Raw genomic sequence first — 17,662 nt, forward strand, 5'->3', positions numbered from 1 at the left:
ACACGATTATTCTGTTTTTGGCTTCAGAAGCAGTGACGGACGCTACGCTAATAGGGGAGCTAATTTTTCACTTAGCATTTTTGCTAACTTTTAGCACAGTTRGCTTCTCATAAATTACTTTTCTGGTTTACAAACCAGCCAACTTACTTGGCTGCTTTGTAAACGTTCAGTTGAGTAAAGTCCATCATCTCTGAAGTTTTGGTTTTGGACTTAATTCTACAGTTGGCCARATGTTTATATTTATGCTCGCATTTTGAAATGAGTGAAGACTGTTTTTGCAGGTCTGTTTCCTCCCCATGTTCTTAAATTTCTTTGTTTTTAAGAAACTGAGCAAGTGGCACATATACAACAAACGAATGAAATGTACAGAAAAACACATGAACAAACAAACTTTCAAACATAAAATGTAGCGCATTAGCAGCAGTAATATGTTGGATTAGCGCTTCAGCATTAGCTTCTGCTACTCATGTTTATGTAGCACTTTAGTGTTAGCCAAACTGTTTGATTAGTGTTTTCAAGTTAGCATAAGTGCCATATTGGCATAGCGTACTAGCGGAACTACTGCTTTAGCATTAGCGTTGTTTGATTAGTGCATTAAGTTTAACACAGCTAACACACCTACTCCACAGGAAAACATGGTAGTAGCAGCATCATTCTGTAGGGTTGCTTTTGGTTCATTTGTATAGAGAATCTGAGCAGTACAAATAAAGAAAACTGGTTTTACAATGTGAATAACTTRAGGCTGAGGTAATGGTTCACCTTCCTGTAGTATATTACCGTGTAAGGTTGGCCTAGTCAAAGAAAGGACCTAAATCTAACTGAAGCTGGATTCATTCCATCCAATTCGACTGAATTTAGTTGGTTTTAAAAATTAAAAATCACTCAAAATCYCACATAAAAAGCACCACATCAAGTCATTTATTTTTTTCTCACATTTTGAACAAAGTGAAACAGAAAACTTATCGTACAACATGAAGTCCACAACTGTAAACAGAAGTCCCGCAACATGCACATAAAACAGATTATCTGCAGACATAATCAATGCAATAAATGAAATAAAAACAAGGATTTGGTACCAAATGTTTTTACCAATTAAACTAAAAATCTAAAAACGGGTTTTAAAAAGTGACTGTACCAATACTGTCATGAGGAAAACAACATGATGATCGTTTCCTCAGAGAGGAGCAACCTTTGAACTTGTACCCTGTTGTTTTGGTGCCGATTAATGTTTCCCGTCTACTGCAGACGGGCTGGAGCATTTTGTACCATTTAGCATTTCAATTTATATTGAATCACTTTTTAGAAATGCTCCACTTTTTGGTGTTTAGTTTGAAAATACAAAAGTAAACAGAAATACATTCAATGAGGGGGTAAATAAAACACTCACAGTAAATCCGCCGACCAYGGGTTGGTTAAATATTTAAAACACTGAAAGGTGACCAGACGCAGCCGCCTGGATACCTTCTGCTACAAAGCAGGTGCATCCTGGGTAAGCTAATGCTACGCCGGCGGCGGCTGATGGGTGTACAAGCGGAGCAGCGTCAGGGTTTGTTTGACGACAGGGCGCAGTCGAAAGAGGCCGACAGCACCTTGCAGATGTTCTGAGCTTGCTCCTGTTCAGACACAGWCGGATCAGTTGACGATGAAAACGAACCCCCAGCGGCTGCGTTAATATTTAAAAGCACTTACCGAGCTGCTGCACTGGTACACCCAGATGCTGCACTGCTGCTGCTTGGTGTCGGTGGTCGTCAGAGCCAGCAGGTTCTTCCCGGCGCCCAGGCCGTCGTCGTAGCACAGCATGCGAACGATCAGGTAGAGAGGGTGTCGATGCAGCACGTCCTGCCCAGAGGACACGACAAACCCACCGAGTCCATGAAGGGATTCGTGACTGATTAATCATCTAACCATCGGGTCATTTACTTACTGATTAGTYGTGATTAAATGATTGATCAACTAATCGTCAGATAACAACTGATTAGTCATTAATTGGTTAATTGTCAGCTAAATTAGTTATTGATTCAATCATCAGCTCATTTAGCGATCAATCAATTGGTTGATCATCAGGTTTTTAAGAATTTGATTAATCGATGAGTGTTTACAGACTGAAAAACATGCCAATTCCTRAAACACTCAGAGCAGTAATTAAATAAAAATTACGAAATATACACATGTATTTATATACATTTTGCATTTGAGACGGAAAACCTTCTGTGATCTACACAGAATCCTTCAAGTGGCATTTCAGCTTCACCTGGTTCAGATTCTCTGAAGAAAATCTCCCATTAGGCACCTTTTACTGTCCCATTATTAACTGGTTAATCCAATAACATTCAAGCAAAACAGACTGAGYTGGTAAAAAAATCTTTATAAATATGTTTTACCTTTGCATGTGAGAAAACTAAACTGCGTTTTGTTTTTAAAATCAAATGGTAGCTGTGCTACTCACACACTGATCTACTGACGCCACTTTGACCCCGTGCTTGGACACTCCCAGGACCATCTCCTCATCTCCGGGAACAAACGGCAGTTTTCCATCTTGCTGTGAAGAAATGCAGAATATTTAGTTCTTACACCAAATATGACATGTTTGTTTTGCCCCATGTGGTTTCGACTTGATGATTTGCACCGATTTATCGGTGCCGGTTTCCTTGAGTTTTGGAGATCAGTGATTGGCCGATGCTTACATGTGAAGCTGATCTTATCCGCAGATCTCATCTACCTCACCAAAGGTTTAAAAACCAACCACTGTCCTCCTCTGCTCTGCAGTGTTTGACTGTAAGCTCCGCCCACCAGGTCTGCGTGTTTACAGGTAACAATAATCGCCCCTCTGTTCCCAACTCAGCGACTTTCTTGCGACATTTCAGACTAAAAAATGGTTTTGGCCAAAACTGGAATGGGCCGGTCAGGCGTTTTAAAGATCGGTAATCAGCCAGAAAATCGCAGCTGGTGCACCACTAATTTTGGCCCTGATGGTTAAACGTTTGCACATCTCTGTTGTAACCTATAGTCACTAATTTTGGTTTCTTACCTGCGCAGCATCGATGTAACTGATGAGGTCCAGAGGCTCCTGGAGGGTTTTGCTCATCTCAAACTGCAGGTTCTCGATGGATCCGACGTATTTCACCCGGAACTCGGCGCATGTTTCCGACGCGTTGTTTCCTGCGGGGAATCGGSTTCGGTTAGCAGACAGAGAACAGAACCTGCGCCAAGTTTTAGCTCATCCTCACGGCGTTSCCTCTRACCTGAGCTCTTGTTTGAGTCGGTGTCGAGGCTGGCGACGGTGCTGGACCTGGACAGTCCTCCCAAACTGGAGTCGACGGACTGTGGAGGGACAAAGAGCTGGGTTAGAACGGCACCGGGAGGTTCTGGTTCTGRSGTAATGGAGCGCGTCGTCTCTTCGTGCCTTGCTCTTGGTGCTGATCTCACTGCTCTGTGAGCTGCTGCTGCTGTGCCGCTTCTTCACTTTCCGAAACATCCTTCACCATGGCGACCGCATCCGAAGCCTCAGGCCCGCTGACCTGCATCGCCACAAAACAAACGGATCAACGGCAGAAGCGCTGCGGCGTTCTACACCTTGGCCGCCACCAGGGGGCGCTGTGAAAGGTTGCATTATAAGAAAATGTGCAAAAATAAAAAAATTTATCATTATCCTTTTTTTGCTCTTTCATTTTTCTTCTATTGTTTCTTCTATTCCTACCGCAATAAATCAATTAATCGCATGATAAATCAAAACTGGATGATAAAAATCCTCAGTGTGGAGCAACTAGCCTTTTCTTGAAGGATAATTTTGYTTACATAATTTTATTTGTTGCTTTTTTTATTTGTTTTGGATATTTAAAATGTCTTCCAGTTCCAGTGTTAAAGTTTATTGATCKGAGAAAGTGTTCTTCCATTATTATGCCATTAAAAACAACAATATTATCGTTTATCGCGATACATTCTCAATTTCTCGTCCAGCGAAATTTATCGTGAGAGGCCTATTTTCATCAGAAATCTTTTTCTGTTTTTCAATCATTTTTAAAAGTAAAATATAAGTTAAGATAATTTTTTTAATGTAATTTCAGTTGAATGTATCGAGCTGCTTTACTCTTCAAGCCAGCAAGAAATGAAAATGTTTCTGACAAGAAAAAGACCAAAGGAACCGTAGAAACCATAAGAAATGTGGGAATGAAATAAAATGTTRCATATTTTCTTATACTCAAAAGAGAGGATTATTGAACATGTTTATTATGTGGTAATAAAGTYATAACATGTTATCTGGTAATAAAAGTTTCTGCCACTGAACTCAAAGCTTTCAAATAAATTGATGTAGAAAGTAGTTCAAAATTTTAAAATACGTAGGTTTAAAAGACAAAGAAATGAGAAACCTCAAACACCAACCTGAACTTTCTAAATACAGATTATCTGTAGGAAAACATCTAACTGCATCACCCTGAATCTGCTGTGTAACACGATGGAGGGAGAGTCATGATATGGGAATGTTGAGACTTGAAAACTGATTTCCACTGACATTTTCTGTCTAAAATGTCTGGTAGAACTTTCAGTTTYCAGTTGTGCATCTTTAAGTACAAAAGCACGCCACACTTTTTAGATTTTTCGGGGGTAAAATAAATGAAAACTATGTATTACTTTCCTTCTGCTTCCAAAGTCTGCACTACTTACTGCACTGAGGTCTGCGGCTGGATCAAACTRCAGGTCCGTATCATCTGATTTAGTGTCTGGAACCAGACGGAATGGACCGGTGGTGGACCAGAACCAGAACCAGAACCAGAGTTAAAACCAGCTCTAGGCTGCTGCTTCCTGCTGAAGCCCGTTAAATTTCAGCAACATGTTTCTAAATGAAACTCCTCCCGCAGCAACACGTTTATTTACAGCTGGAGTTTTAACAGAACCGCAGAACCGAACCGGACCCTCTGCTCGGAACCGGGTCAGTCACGACTTACCTGTCCGAACCGCCAAACTTCAGATGTTTGTTTTGGATGTTTTTCTTCTTTCAACTAGTTTCCAGTTTTGACTCTTCGGTTCCTCTTTGAGCCGACACCCAAGCCGCCTTAAAGGGGACGCAACCAAACTAAAAATAATAATAATAATAAAAAATCATTTAATTAAATCAGTCAACATTAAAATTACTAGAATTTATATTAATGCGATATTTATACGCTAAGGAAATATTTATAACAAGTCCAACATAATTTCTACATGTAAACGTGATGCCGACATTTTACGGAACTGTTTTCAAGAAGTGTTGTTTCCAGACGGACCCTGAGCCACACTGTTCATTTATTATTACCCCAGTATACCGATTTTATTTGTATTATTGTGTAATTGAAGGTATTTAAGCCGTATAATTGAAGCGTAATGGCGTCGAAGCGAAAAGCAGACATGGTGGTCCCTGCTGAGGAAAGCGACCAGCTCCTCATCCGCCCTCTGTGAGATAAAATTATTTAATTTGCTTATTTCTGACGACCTGATTCAGCTTTTTACCATTTCCTAAATAAAATCGTTTGAAAATGTTATGATGTTACATATTATTTGTTTTCCGTCATGCTGCAGAGGCGCAGGGCAGGAGGTTGGGAGATCTTGTATAATCCTGGAGTTCAAAGGGAGGAAAATTATGGTAAATATGAGAAGCTGCTGGTTTCTCTTTTATTTGTAATAACAAGCAGAGGAAATGCTAAGGAAATTTTAAAAAGTTGACGTATAGAGATTCATTTCAAATTGAGAAAATAATCATTTGTTTTAATTGTAATGCGATCTTTATGCTATTTTCAGAAGCATTTATAATTTGGAGCTTGATGAAAACACGTGTCTAGAAAATAATGTTAAATAAAAATCACGTTATTTCCCATAGTCTTCCTAATAAGATGCTATTGATGAAGCATAACGTTCATTTTTCTGTTTTCACAATCAGTGCTGCCCTCTAGTGGTCAAAGATCCTCACTGCATGTTTCAGTTCAAATTTAAAATATTTTATTAAAGGATATTAAATCTTATCATAACCAGATCATCCAGATATCTCCAGAGTCTTTGTTGATGGTGGCAGAAACTCATTTAAGATGGTTTTATATAATCATAACTTCAAATAAATATTTTTGGTTGTCTTGTAAAAGTACTCACGGTAAAATAAAGTGTTTTATTGTTTTAATTACATTTAAGAATGTAAACGTTTACATTACAGATTTATTGGACCTTTTATGACATTTTTTATGTTTCAAATGTACAGCTCAGTTTCTCACAAAGTAATGTTTTAGTCGCAGATATGTTAAAATGTAAAAACTCTGACTTTATGGTTAGAAAGCTAAGATACTATGGAGTAGAGGTTTTGGGGTCGTAGTTGAGGAACTGATATGAATTTACAACAACATTTAAAGGGGCAGAACCACGTAAAATTCACTTTTCTGACCTTTCATGCAACTACATGATGTAAAGCTTTATATAAATGTAATATATAAAGTTATTCCCTCTTTATAAACATATGTCAAGTGTTGCCTTGATTCTTAATGTTTGAGAAATCATTTAATCTCCATGGCAACCATTCAGCAGAACAAAACGCCTGGGTGGACCTAGCTCCGCCTTCAAGGCGCAGCTCCGCCCCCCTCAGCTCCTTCAGACTAGCCAGCAGCAATTAGCTCATTATACGAGCCACTTCTCAGAGCATCGCTGTTAAAAACGTTGCTAAAGGGTTAATAGAGGAGCCATGTTGTGACGACTTCCTGAAGGCGAAGTTTCAGAAAGAACAGGAGCTTCTTAAAGAGACGGAGGCCCAATTTGAAGATGCAAAGAGGATCTTCCTCCAAGCCGGATCGAGCACATCGTGGTGTTTAGATTATAAATAGAGGATTGTTTGTGTTTATCAGCTGGACTGCGGCATCCATCCGGGTTTGGAGGGAATGGATGCTCTTCCCTATATCGACCTGATCGACCCCGCGGAGATCGACCTCCTCCTCATCAGCCAGTGAGCCTTTTTTTTTACTTTCTCCACTATTTAACAGTAATAAATTCTTGGCATTTCCCTCCACATGTTTCACGCTGGTTGTAACCTCCAAGTTATAATCTGAAGTTGACACTCATGCCCTGTCATCAGTTTTCACCTGGATCACTGCGGCGCTCTGCCCTGGTTCCTCCAGAAAACCAGCTTTAAGGGGCGGACATTCATGACGCACGCCACCAAGGCCATCTACCGCTGGCTGCTGTCAGACTACGTCAAAGTCAGGTGGGGACGGCCATGCTATGCTAGCATGTTACATTTTGCAAAGGCATCCACCACGTTTGCACGTCTGCAGATTTAGATTTTGCCCGTTCTGGATTGGATGGAGACCACCTGTGAACATTTATTTTTCAAGTCTTGCCACTGATTGTCAGTTATATTCAGGTCCTCACTGGATTTTGTGTGCTAGATTGATGTAAACCAGTGGATAAAAGATGCAAGGTTTTTATTTCTATGGAGAAAAATCTCATCCCAGTCTCAGATTTTCTGCAGCTGCTAGCAGATTTAGTTCCAGGATTGTCCTGGATTTAGTTCTGTTCATCTTCACGTCATCTCTGAAACTCCAGTGCTTTGGGTTGAATGTGTCCCAGTTGCTACAGCAAATTTTCCGTTTAGCATTTAGCATTTTTGCTAGTTTTGAAAACATTTAGCACAGTTAGCTTCCTCAAGATGAGTTTTTCCAGATACATTCCAACGCACTAATTCACTTTTCTGTTTTGTAAACTTTCTGTTGAATAAAGTTTAACATCTATGTTGAAGTTTTGTTATTGAGTAGCTAGACGGTTATGTTCATGCTCTTATTTTGAAGTGGCTGAAGACTGTTTTTAAAAATAATGTTTTTTTTWATTGTTTTATGTGCAGTAACATCTCTGCAGATGACATGCTGTACACTGAGACCGACCTGGAGGACAGCATGGATAAAATCGAGACCATCAACTTCCATGAGGTGAAGGAAGTGGCTGGGATCAAGTTCTGGTGCTACCATGCTGGCCATGTGCTGGGAGCGGCCATGTTCATGATCGAAATAGCTGGAGTTAAAGTAAATAATCCACAGCCTGTGTGGAAATGCTGCCGTGGAAAATGTAATATTTAAATTACAAGTTGCATTTTGTCTCTTCGAAGCTGCTGTACACAGGCGACTTCTCCAGACAGGAAGACAGACACCTGATGGCAGCGGAGATCCCGAGTGTCAAACCTGACATCTTAATCATAGTATGACATCAGATCCCTGTTACATCATAACGATACTCCAAGGTTGTAACAAATCAAARTCATTTGTGCAGATTTGGTCTGTTTTTGCTTTTTTGTCACACAGATTTCAGATCAGAGTAAATACAAACAACAAGTTTTACATTTCATTCATTAAAGCTGCAGTAGTTTACATATTTATTAGAACAGTCACTACATTGTGACAGATAGCTGCAGTGGCTAATATAGCAATGTGCAAAAATGCACCTGTAGGTCAAAAACAAACAATCAGAGCCAGGAGGCGGGTCTCAGTGTTTTCAATCATGCTCCTGTACACGATGCTAATTGTTCTAATGCCAGAAAACAGTTTACCGTTCCAGAAAAACCATTTGCACACCGTCAACTAGCCTGAGGGTTCATGGCAGCCTACAGCATACACAAGGGTGATTGACAGCGCCAGAAAGAACAAAGWGGAGTTTTTGGAGTGGCCTAGTCAAAGTGTGGACTTCAATTTGATTTAGATGCAGTTACAGGACCAATTTTGCAAAGCAGAGAGGGTCAAAGTTAATCTGGAAACCCTTTAAAATCTGTAATCCACATTAGGTGGATTACAGCACCAGGTTAGTTTGGATATTTTTTTAYTTTTATTTTTGTATTCACTCTGGTTTTCTTTGATATTAAAACAGTTTGAGGATCTGAAACATTGAAGCGTCTTRAAAGCRGAAGCAGAGCGGTTTTGTCTCTGACTGCAGGAGTCGACCTACGGGACTCACATCCATGAGAAGAGGGAGGAGCGCGAGGCTCGCTTCTGCAACACGGTGCACGACATCGTCAACCGGGAGGGCCGCTGCCTGATTCCTGTGTTCGCCCTGGGACGGGCCCAGGAGCTGCTGCTCATCCTGGGTTAGGAATCCCCCCTGGCTGTTGTCTCGGCCCACTTCGCTTCACTCTGCAGAGCCAATCAGTTACACTGTAAAACATGTGAAGAAAGTGAAGGTTCACCAGCTAGAGAATTGTTTTAAATCAGAAATTGAAGTTCATTAAGTTGATTTAGCAACATTAATATTGTCTAAACTTTAAAGTCTGATAGTTTATTAATCTTGCATCATGGGTTGTTTAAAATTAGTACTGTAATTTAAACCAAATACACACGTCTGTATTATTTTTGCTCACATTATCAGGTTAAACCGATTTCTTATTATAAGACAGAATAGCTTAAATTCTAGATTGAACTTGGATGAACAAAATGTCTGAAGTAATAACTGAATTCTGCTCTGAAACATTTATTTCGAACAATTAATCTGAGAAAACATTGTGCTGAACTATTGATTATGTTTGCATGTGTGCTTGTTTTGTTTCCCAGATGAATACTGGCAGAATCACCCAGAACTCCACGACATCCCCATCTACTACGCCTCATCTCTGGCCAAGAAGTGCATGGCTGTCTACCAGACCTACGTCAACGCAATGAACGACAAAATCCGCAAAGCAATCAACATCAACAACCCCTTTGTGTTCAAACACATCAGCAATCTGAAGGCAGGCGGCCCTTAGACAGTCTTAAAATGTCTGCATGTATTTTTTTGTTAGGCAAACAGACATCTTCGTTTTGACTTGAGACAGTTGAGGCTACCACTAGTTAGCCGCTAACATATCCTTGATAGCTAGCTCGCTTTTTTGTGCCTGTCATGGATGCTGCTTTATCGCCAGTTGGTTTGATGAAGTCGGTATGTTTCTGTCATGATACAGAAACCATAAATTCCAGCCTTAATGTTTTTAAAAAGTCTTACATTGAGTTGGTGGAACCTGCAGACACTGCAGAGAAAGCTTTGCCACTTCAGTGCTGGTCATGACCCAGTTTCCGTCCTGTCCCAGAGCATGGACCACTTTGACGACATCGGCCCCAGCGTGGTGATGGCGTCGCCGGGTATGATGCAGAGCGGCCTCTCCAGGGAGCTGTTCGAGAGCTGGTGCACCGATAAGAGGAACGGCGTCATCATCGCTGGGTACTGTGTGGAGGGAACGCTAGCTAAGGTTAGCTAACGCTAGCTTCATTTATCATCTCTTAGAAAACAGCTGCAGAACTTTATTTAGGACCATGAGAGAGGGAAGGGAGCAAAATGTAAATGCACGCCGCACTTTTCAGATTATCATTAATAATTTTTTGCTTCCTCTTGACAATTATCTCTACTTTGTGATAGTTTGTCCCAAAAATCAGAATAAAATAAACTAAAATGTATGTTTGTTTTTTTATTCATGGTCCCGACCGAGGCTGCTCAGTGGCGCAGTTGGTACAGATACCTACCAAGATGGCTGCCAGCTACAAAGTTCCCAGAAGTGTGACGTCACATGAGAACCACAAATACATAGTTCCTGGAACTTTGTGCCTGACAGCCATGTTGGTAGGCAGTTGCTATGTAGTTGCTGTAACAACAATAAACAAGCCACAAGCTGAGAAGCTCTAACCTCGTTTATATCTAACCTAAAAACAACGCAAGTACATTCCAACTATGACTGGATTAAGATTTTTGAGTTCTCTACCTACCAATCTCTGTGTAGCACTAAGGTAAATAGCAGTGATATTTACTGTAGMACTTACTGCGAACTAGCAAAGTTAGCTTAGCTAATGTAGCTTTTAGCTGCACGCAGTCTTTGTGTTCACTAAGTGGTGAACTATGTCATAGCTGGAGATCCACATCGCCTGACATGTTTCCATTCAGATGGGTCGATCCCGACAGCAGCCATTTTGTTCATACATGATCCTCTCACACATTAGTCTAGAATGTCCACATATTTTCTTTTTGCTGATCTTGATCCCATGGGTTCGCTATGCTTGGCGCTACGCTTGCCTACCAAGATGGCGGCTTATCACCTCCAGTGGGATCTATGTGTAGAATCTATCCTGTAGTTCTATGGCATAACATCAGTTTATTGACATTTAACAGACCTGTTTGCGTGTTTCCTCTGCAGCACATCATGTCTGAGCCGGAGGAGATCACCACCATGTCCGGACAGAAGCTGCCGCTCAAGATGTCGGTGGACTACATCTCCTTCTCCGCCCACACCGACTACCAGCAGACCAGCGAGTTCATCCGGGCCCTCAAGCCGCCTCATGTGGTGGGTTGGCAGGTGGAAACCGCCTGCRCTCGTCCTTCTCTGACTCCGTACGTGTTTGCTCTCAGATCCTGGTCCACGGGGAGCAGAACGAGATGGCCCGCCTGAAGGCAGCGCTGATCCGGGAGTACGAGGACAACGACCAGGTCCACATCGAGGTGCACAACCCTCGCAACACGGAGGCCGTCACTCTCAACTTCAGGGGAGAGAAGCTGGCCAAGGTTCTGGGTTTGCTTTGTGCTGCTGCTCACTGACGTTTTTGCTGAGTCTGTCAAACTGAAAGTTGTCCTCACAGGTGATGGGTTCCCTGGCTGATAAGAAATGTGCTCAGGGTCAGAGGGTGTCCGGCATACTGGTCAAGAAGAACTTCAATTACCACATCCTGAACCCATCCGACCTCTCAAGTAAGTTACTCAGTAAGTTGTTKTATCCAGTCAAAGTCCTTCTGCAGCATTTTTAAATCAGTTTTTCCTTCCACTCAACTTTCCAATAATATGCCTGCATACAGCACTGTGAGAAAAGTCCTGGTGCTTTTWATCACAATTACATCCAGGATAAGAAGTTTTTAAAAAATCCAATAATAATGTTATGATATAAAAAGAGAGAAAACTTTGAAAAGTTATCAAGTCTGTGACTGTTTCTTTACTTTATTCTCATATTTTTATGACTTTATTTTTGAATTATGATGACTTTTTTTCGTAATATAACTTTTTTAAAAAGCCTGACCCTAATACTTTGTTACAGAGTTCTGGAGGAACAATATTCTTTTTGACAAAAATGAGCCTAAAACTAAATTATTCAGAGGTTYGGCATAGATCAAGTAGGGCATGAAACCGTTCCTGATCCCAGCTGTGAGGCACGGCGGTGGCGGAGGCATGGCTGACCTGGYCACCTCCTTAAATGTGTTAAAAATAAATGACAGCAGAAGCAGAGCTGAACCCCTCCAGCCTAAAGACTGGCAGGAAATCCAKGGAGGACATGGTGAGATTTCAGAAATGGAGAGTTGTTTCCATGGCGACGTGTCCACAGCGTACACAGAGCTGGCCATGAGCACGGTGAAGCAGAACCAGGCCATCCCGTTCACCGGGCCGTACTCGCTGCTCGTCTGCCACCTGAGGAACCTGACAGGTCAGCCTCCAGCGTTCGGCCGGCGCTCTGCTGAGTCTGAGCGAGACGCTTTAGCTTCACCCGTCTTCGCCGTCTGTCTCAGGGGACGTGGAGGAGCTGGACGGCACCGAGAAGAAAACGCTGAAGATCTTTAACAGCATCACTCTGGTCCACGAGGTCGGCATGGTGGTGCTGGAGGTGAGAGCGTCAGGTCAGATCAGATGAACTAAGCYCTTTATTAATGGCTGGTATSTCATTTTCTCTGCCAGTGGGTCGCCAATCCGCTGAACGACATGTTTGCCGACGCCGTCACCACTGTGGTGCTGGAGGTGCAGTCCAACCCAAAGGCTCAGAAAGGTGAGCCACTGTTCTGGTGGTGGCTCCTACTCATCTGTGTTAATGATTGGAAACAGATTAGATTTTACTTTAAAGATATAATAAAAAATGTGTGATTTAAAAGAAAAATGTTMCAATCAATTTTTAAATGTTTTTCTTCTTCCCTCCATGCCAGCAGAGGGCATGAGCCTCTTCAGACCKGAGAGCGCTATGCTAACGCAGTATCTAGTGGCAGCTAACTMAAGATCTGTCTTTAGCTTCAGCTAAAATGTATATCAACACAGAACTTAAGGCATAAACACATAAAGAGATGTTGTTGCATTGCTGGTTATGAGTGGTGGAAGCATCAAATAGCTGATGCTCTGACATCATGGATCCGTTTGGTTTCATGAGCAGTCATGGAGACGCAGAGCACCACTATGGACATGGATGTCTTCCAGACCCGGTTAGAGGTCATGCTGCAGTGAGTGACACGTTGACTTTTAAATAGAAGACATTTTTAGGAAAAGCTGTTTGTCTTGAACTGTGCATTGTCCCGTCTCTGACTTTAGGGACATGTTTGGAGACGACTGTGTGGACTTCAGCGATGGGAAAGTCATTTCTGTGACGGTGGACGGACAGACGGTCCACATCAGCTTGGAGACGCGGGTGAGACGGCTGGTCGTTGGAGACAGAATGGTGCTTTTGCTGCAGSTTTAGCTAGCGTCTGCTTTCCCTCTGCAGTCGGTTTACTGCGAGGACGACGTCTCGGAGGACGACTCCCTCAGAGAGATGGTGGAGCTGGCCGTGCAGCGGCTCTACGACGCCCTGAACCCGACCCTCTGAGGCCGGGCCTCAACCAGAAACTGGGTCTTTTAACAGAACTACTGTAGAACAGAAGAATAAGCTTGATTTTACGTGTTTTAGCTGATGTACAAGCACTTCAAGTTGACTGTATTTGTGTAGATTTGCTGTAGTTTTTATGTCATCCCTACAATTTAGCACTGATTTAGCCTGTTTGAACTTATAACTGCACTAACGGTTTGTGTTTGTTGCTTGTTGAGACATTTTTATTTAAAAGATGATTAAAAAGTMAAAAATTAACAGCAATAATTTGGGTTACTTAGCCTGAAATAAGATTTAAAAAGTGGGACATTTTCACTGTCACAGTTTTAAACTATTTGGGTTGGAACCTAAACATTTAGTCAACAAGCTAAAAAATTAGCTTCAGACTAAAGATACGAAATAATGCAAAAAATACATTTGTGTTAGAAATTTAAGGTTTTRTAACTGTTTTGTATTTGCAAAACTCTTCTAGGATTATAAGGCACAAATACTTTTGCACCGTCATAAACTGTTGGTTAGGAGAGGCAGGAAAAGACGTTTATTTTTAATCTCTGGAACAAAATAACGTTCAACATTTACAGTAAACATAAAAGGCACTTCCCTTAGAATGACAACCTGATCCTGGATCAGTGTTTAAAGTGCTTACAATGCTTTATCCGTTTCATAAATACTTAATCAAATGTACAAGCCTGAAGGATACACGACTTTATAAAAGTCAAAATCAGTTGAAATAAAATATCCAGTGGCTGTGAAATTTCTTGAGCAGAGAGAGAAATCAGGATCCCAACCACCAAACTTCCCAGAGTTAAACAGATTTAAATATCCATGAGGTGAAAAACATGATGTTCCCGAATCCAACATTTTTTCCACCAATGTGCAAAATAACAAATCGAATTACAATGACAAACATTTTATGAACTAAATAAATGTGGAGATAAATTAATATTTCCACATCAGCTAATATCTTTGTTGTTTTGYATTTGTGAAAGACAAACTTGAGTAGAAAATAGTTCTGAATCCTTCCTCCACAGAACTTCCTGTATCCACTTTCACCCTGACGAGTTTTAATCGTTTATCAACTCTAATGCAAGGAAACCTGGTTATGTACCTAAAATTGTTTTGGTTTGATCAGGCTTCACATTCTGTCACGTTTTATATAGTTCAAATAAACCAAATTAAACAGAAATAGGAAGAAATAAATCAAATATACATGGAGTTTATGCCTCCGTGTGGTGCTGCTCATTCCCTCTCCCCTCTCTCTCTACTGTGGTGCCATATTTTTCTGATAGAGCCTGATCTTTTCATACATTATCTGTCTCATATTACATTGTCACAACATAGTGAGAGTTTTAACAAATATGGTTAAATAATTATTTAAAAGTTACATATTGCAGCTTTAAAGCACAAAACAAGCAGCAGCCTATTCGAGCTCGTCCATCCACCAAACTTTCCTCACTTCCCTATGCTAATTATAATCCCCACGGCCAGCAGCACCATCAGCCCAACTCCGAACTCCATCATGTTGGCRAATTTGGTGTCTATGGAGTCGTCCTGCCTCTTCAGCCTCTCCTCCCTCCGGAGCCGGACGTCTCTCTGCCTCCTCAGCTGCTCTCCGTAGTGGGCCTTGTAGAACTCATCGAAGTCATACTGCCTGTCTCTCAACTCTGCGCCCGACACTGACCGCCTGCTCCCGGGCTGCTGCTCGGCTGAGCCCCCCGTGAAGACCCCGGTGGAGGGTTTGGCTCTGCCGCTGAGGTCCGACGGGCTCAGGAGCCCCAGGTCGTACTTCTTCCGGAGGACCTTGTCGCCCAGCACCGTGTAGGCCTCGCTGATCTCCGAGAAGCGGTCGGTGGCCTCCGCGCTGCCGGGGTTCCGGTCCGGATGGTAGGCGAAGGACTGCTTGTAGTAGGCGGTTTTGATCTGGGCTTTGGTGGCGGTGGCTGGGACTTCTAGGACATCGTAGTAGCCGGTTTTGGTTTTGTACAGCGGCTCAGATCTAGACCCGTTTCCGCTGTAGCTCCTGATGAAAACAAACGGAGGAGATYCAGGGTCCAGATGCAGAGTCCGGCGTGGGGGAAAGAGGAACCAAGTCCTCCACAGCTTCTCACACCTCCGATACGGAGGAACATTCYGCTTAGTGAAGTCTATCAGAGTCCCATTTGAACATAAATCATTCTTATGTCCCAGAAAGCAGCGCTTTTTAGGCGTGTCTCGCTTCTCCGGACCGGTTTCTCCACCCGGCAGCGGGCTCACCTTTGTACAGCCGTCCCGCTCCCGCTCTCTTCCAGCTCGGTTCCGCTCACAGTTTTCATTGTCATCAAACGGAAACCCAGCCGACAGAGAGCCAGGGTGTACCGCCTTTGTTCCCAGTCGGATTCGGTTCTGCAGAAGTTGGGGTTTAGACATTTTAAGTCCAAATTCAAACGCTCCCTTTCCCACACAGTGCCTGACCTCCGCCATGTTTTCTGGAGGAGACCGGCTGGAGGAAGGGATGAATTTAAACCACAGCGCCTCCAGCGGTCAGGCGGAGAAACGTCAACACATTAATTACATCATGACAGGTAAATTAAATGACTATATTTTTACATTGAAAGAAGTCAAAATAAATTCATTTAATTCTAGATTAAGTATTGCTACCACKTTCTTGCTTACTTTTGTTTTTATTCGATAGCATTATTAGAGTTAGGGAAAGAGTCTTTGGGTAATTTGGGATTGCTTAATAGCTTTTAAGCAATTTCACACATTTTAAAAATTGAAAACAATTTTCTATCTATATAAGGTGTACCATCATCCTCACAGCTGAAAGTGCTGGACAATTTCTACAATCCAAACATTTAGAGCCACAAATGTTACATAAAAAAACAAAGAACTTACAATTTTTACTAGTGAAAGTGATGTTATTCTTTTAAAAAACAGTCATGTCATTTATATTATTCTTTTTGATTATTCTAAAAATAACGATAAACATATATTTGCAAAAAGATGACGGATATTTTTTTGACTACTACAACCTGCGYTTGTTTRTATATATATTTATAATTATTCCTGGTTATTATGKTTATCAGTAAAAGTTATTAAAAGCCATTGTCGAAGTTCAGTGTCATCAATAAAAGACAGAGCCCTACTTTTATAAAATTTCAACCACACTGAATTTCTTCACATAAAGTGAGCTAACATTTTAATAAACTGTGAAGGTTTTCACACTTTTTAAAATCTTAATACGGTGGATGAAGATGACCAGTAAGAAAAGTGAGCTTTTATTGTGAAGTAGCAGCAGTATTACGTTTTCTCAACCGGAAGTTTGTTTTGCTTTTTCCCCCYCTCAGAGCAGCGTTTCATATTTCTAAGACCAGTTCTGGGTTTTATTGCGCTAATTTATGCGTCTTTTTATCGGACCGCGCCCTGCATCACCATGGTGAACCTCTGCTGTCTCTGCTGCGGTCAACTCCCGGCTGAACCCCGCCCCCCTCCGCCCCCAGCAGGAGCACCGCGGGACTCCCGCACCGCACCTCACCGCAGCATCATCATCATCAGCAGCAGCAGCAGCAGCAGTCTGCTGGACCAGAATCTGATGCGGGACGCAGCGGGACCCGGAAGGAGGATGCAAACGGAGGGAAGAAGGTAAAACAGGATGCATGAGAGGACATGCAAAGCGCTGCAGCATGCTCTCCTCTGACCAGGACTCCGCGGAAGAGGCGCCCAGTGTTCCCAGTGCTGCTGAGGAAGAAGAGCAGGAGGAAGACTCACCTGCAGACAGCGATCTTCCAGAAGTGGTAGGCAGATGATTCCTGCTCTCCAGAAAAGTCTAGAATAACTATTTGCATGTCCAGATTTCCTCCTCATCTTAAAGTTCTTCTTCTTTCCTCTCTGTGTTTTAAACATAGTTAAAAATTAACAATAAAGTTTACATTTTGTAAAGTTAATCCAAAACAATCCATCCCTTATAAGTGTACTATAATACTTTAACTGGACTGAATATTGACTTTAATCTGATTTACAATCTGTGGAAGGACCTGAAGATTAGGGTGATGGTAAAGAGACCTTCAGTCCTCAGAGACTGGAAGCTCATCTCTACAGATAAATAATCTGAATACCATGAGGATA

The 17,662-nt window shown here is 41.9% G+C and overlaps 4 protein-coding genes across 6 annotated transcripts in view; 2 read left to right on the top strand and 2 right to left on the bottom strand.

The window, feature by feature from the left end:
• Positions 1-891: 891 nt before the first annotated feature.
• On the bottom strand, positions 892-5,059 carry itgb1bp1 (integrin beta 1 binding protein 1). The gene is made up of 7 exons (XM_008401883.2): positions 4,944-5,059; positions 3,404-3,518; positions 3,243-3,321; positions 3,029-3,159; positions 2,447-2,539; positions 1,690-1,839; positions 892-1,613 (listed from the first exon to the last, which is right to left on the bottom strand). The coding sequence occupies exons 2-7, from the start codon at positions 3,473-3,475 to the stop codon at positions 1,542-1,544; spliced, it is 597 nt and encodes a 198-aa protein (XP_008400105.1). The 5' UTR covers positions 3,476-3,518; positions 4,944-5,059; the 3' UTR covers positions 892-1,541.
• A 175-nt stretch (positions 5,060-5,234) lies between these two features.
• Positions 5,235-13,822, top strand: LOC103459943 (cleavage and polyadenylation specificity factor subunit 3). Of its 2 annotated transcripts, none has more exons than XM_017303036.1 (18): positions 5,235-5,429; positions 5,554-5,617; positions 6,858-6,955; positions 7,085-7,213; positions 7,850-8,027; positions 8,111-8,200; positions 8,929-9,079; positions 9,540-9,715; positions 10,052-10,210; positions 11,147-11,293; positions 11,359-11,511; positions 11,586-11,706; positions 12,320-12,418; positions 12,501-12,595; positions 12,667-12,754; positions 13,130-13,196; positions 13,285-13,381; positions 13,457-13,822. In XM_017303036.1, exons 1-18 carry the CDS (start codon positions 5,359-5,361, stop codon positions 13,556-13,558), a joined length of 2,085 nt encoding a protein of 694 aa, XP_017158525.1. In that variant the 5' UTR covers positions 5,235-5,358; the 3' UTR covers positions 13,559-13,822. The 2 variants fall into 2 exon arrangements, with proteins under 2 accessions (XP_017158525.1, XP_008400106.1); XM_008401884.2 differs by having other exon boundaries at positions 11,586-11,694.
• A 240-nt stretch (positions 13,823-14,062) lies between these two features.
• On the bottom strand, positions 14,063-16,070 carry LOC103459973 (dnaJ homolog subfamily C member 30-like). The gene is made up of 2 exons (XM_008401928.2): positions 14,991-16,070; positions 14,063-14,807 (listed from the first exon to the last, which is right to left on the bottom strand). The coding sequence occupies exon 1, from the start codon at positions 16,016-16,018 to the stop codon at positions 15,011-15,013; it is 1,008 nt and encodes a 335-aa protein (XP_008400150.1). The 5' UTR covers positions 16,019-16,070; the 3' UTR covers positions 14,063-14,807; positions 14,991-15,010.
• The window catches only part of LOC103459944 (transmembrane protein 151B), a 6,104-nt gene continuing 4,475 nt past the window's right edge, over positions 16,034-17,662 (top strand). Inside the window, exons 1-2 of one of the 2 annotated variants that reach the window (XM_017303037.1) lie at positions 16,034-16,119; positions 17,038-17,331. In XM_017303037.1, coding sequence (XP_017158526.1) covers positions 17,194-17,331 — 138 coding nt within the window. In that variant the 5' untranslated portion in view covers positions 16,034-16,119; positions 17,038-17,193. Of the gene's footprint in view, positions 16,120-16,878; positions 17,332-17,662 lie in introns of those variants that run through there. The other variant, XM_008401886.2, reaches the window with a different exon arrangement.

Source organism: Poecilia reticulata, unplaced genomic scaffold (genome assembly GCF_000633615.1).
Source record: "Poecilia reticulata strain Guanapo unplaced genomic scaffold, Guppy_female_1.0+MT scaffold_145, whole genome shotgun sequence".
NCBI classification, from domain to species: Eukaryota; Metazoa; Chordata; class Actinopteri; order Cyprinodontiformes; family Poeciliidae; genus Poecilia; species Poecilia reticulata.

Bases quoted from the DNA above. Each gene is read 5' to 3' on its own strand.
- LOC103459943 (XM_017303036.1), top strand. From the start codon at position 5,359: ATGGCGTCGAAGCGAAAAGCAGACATGGTGGTCCCTGCTGAGGAAAGC. The intron at 12,755-13,129 runs GTGAGCCACTGT...TTTCATGAGCAG, and splicing joins CAACCCAAAGGCTCAGAAAG to TCATGGAGACGCAGAGCACC. The intron at 13,382-13,456 runs GTGAGACGGCTG...TTCCCTCTGCAG, and splicing joins ACATCAGCTTGGAGACGCGG to TCGGTTTACTGCGAGGACGA.
- itgb1bp1 (XM_008401883.2), bottom strand. From the start codon at position 3,475: ATGTTTCGGAAAGTGAAGAAGCGGCACAGCAGCAGCAGCTCACAGAGC. The intron at 1,840-2,446 runs GTGAGTAGCACA...TCCTCTGGGCAG, and splicing joins TGGCGTCAGTAGATCAGTGT to GACGTGCTGCATCGACACCC. The intron at 1,614-1,689 runs GTAAGTGCTTTT...GTGTCTGAACAG, and splicing joins TGTACCAGTGCAGCAGCTCG to GAGCAAGCTCAGAACATCTG.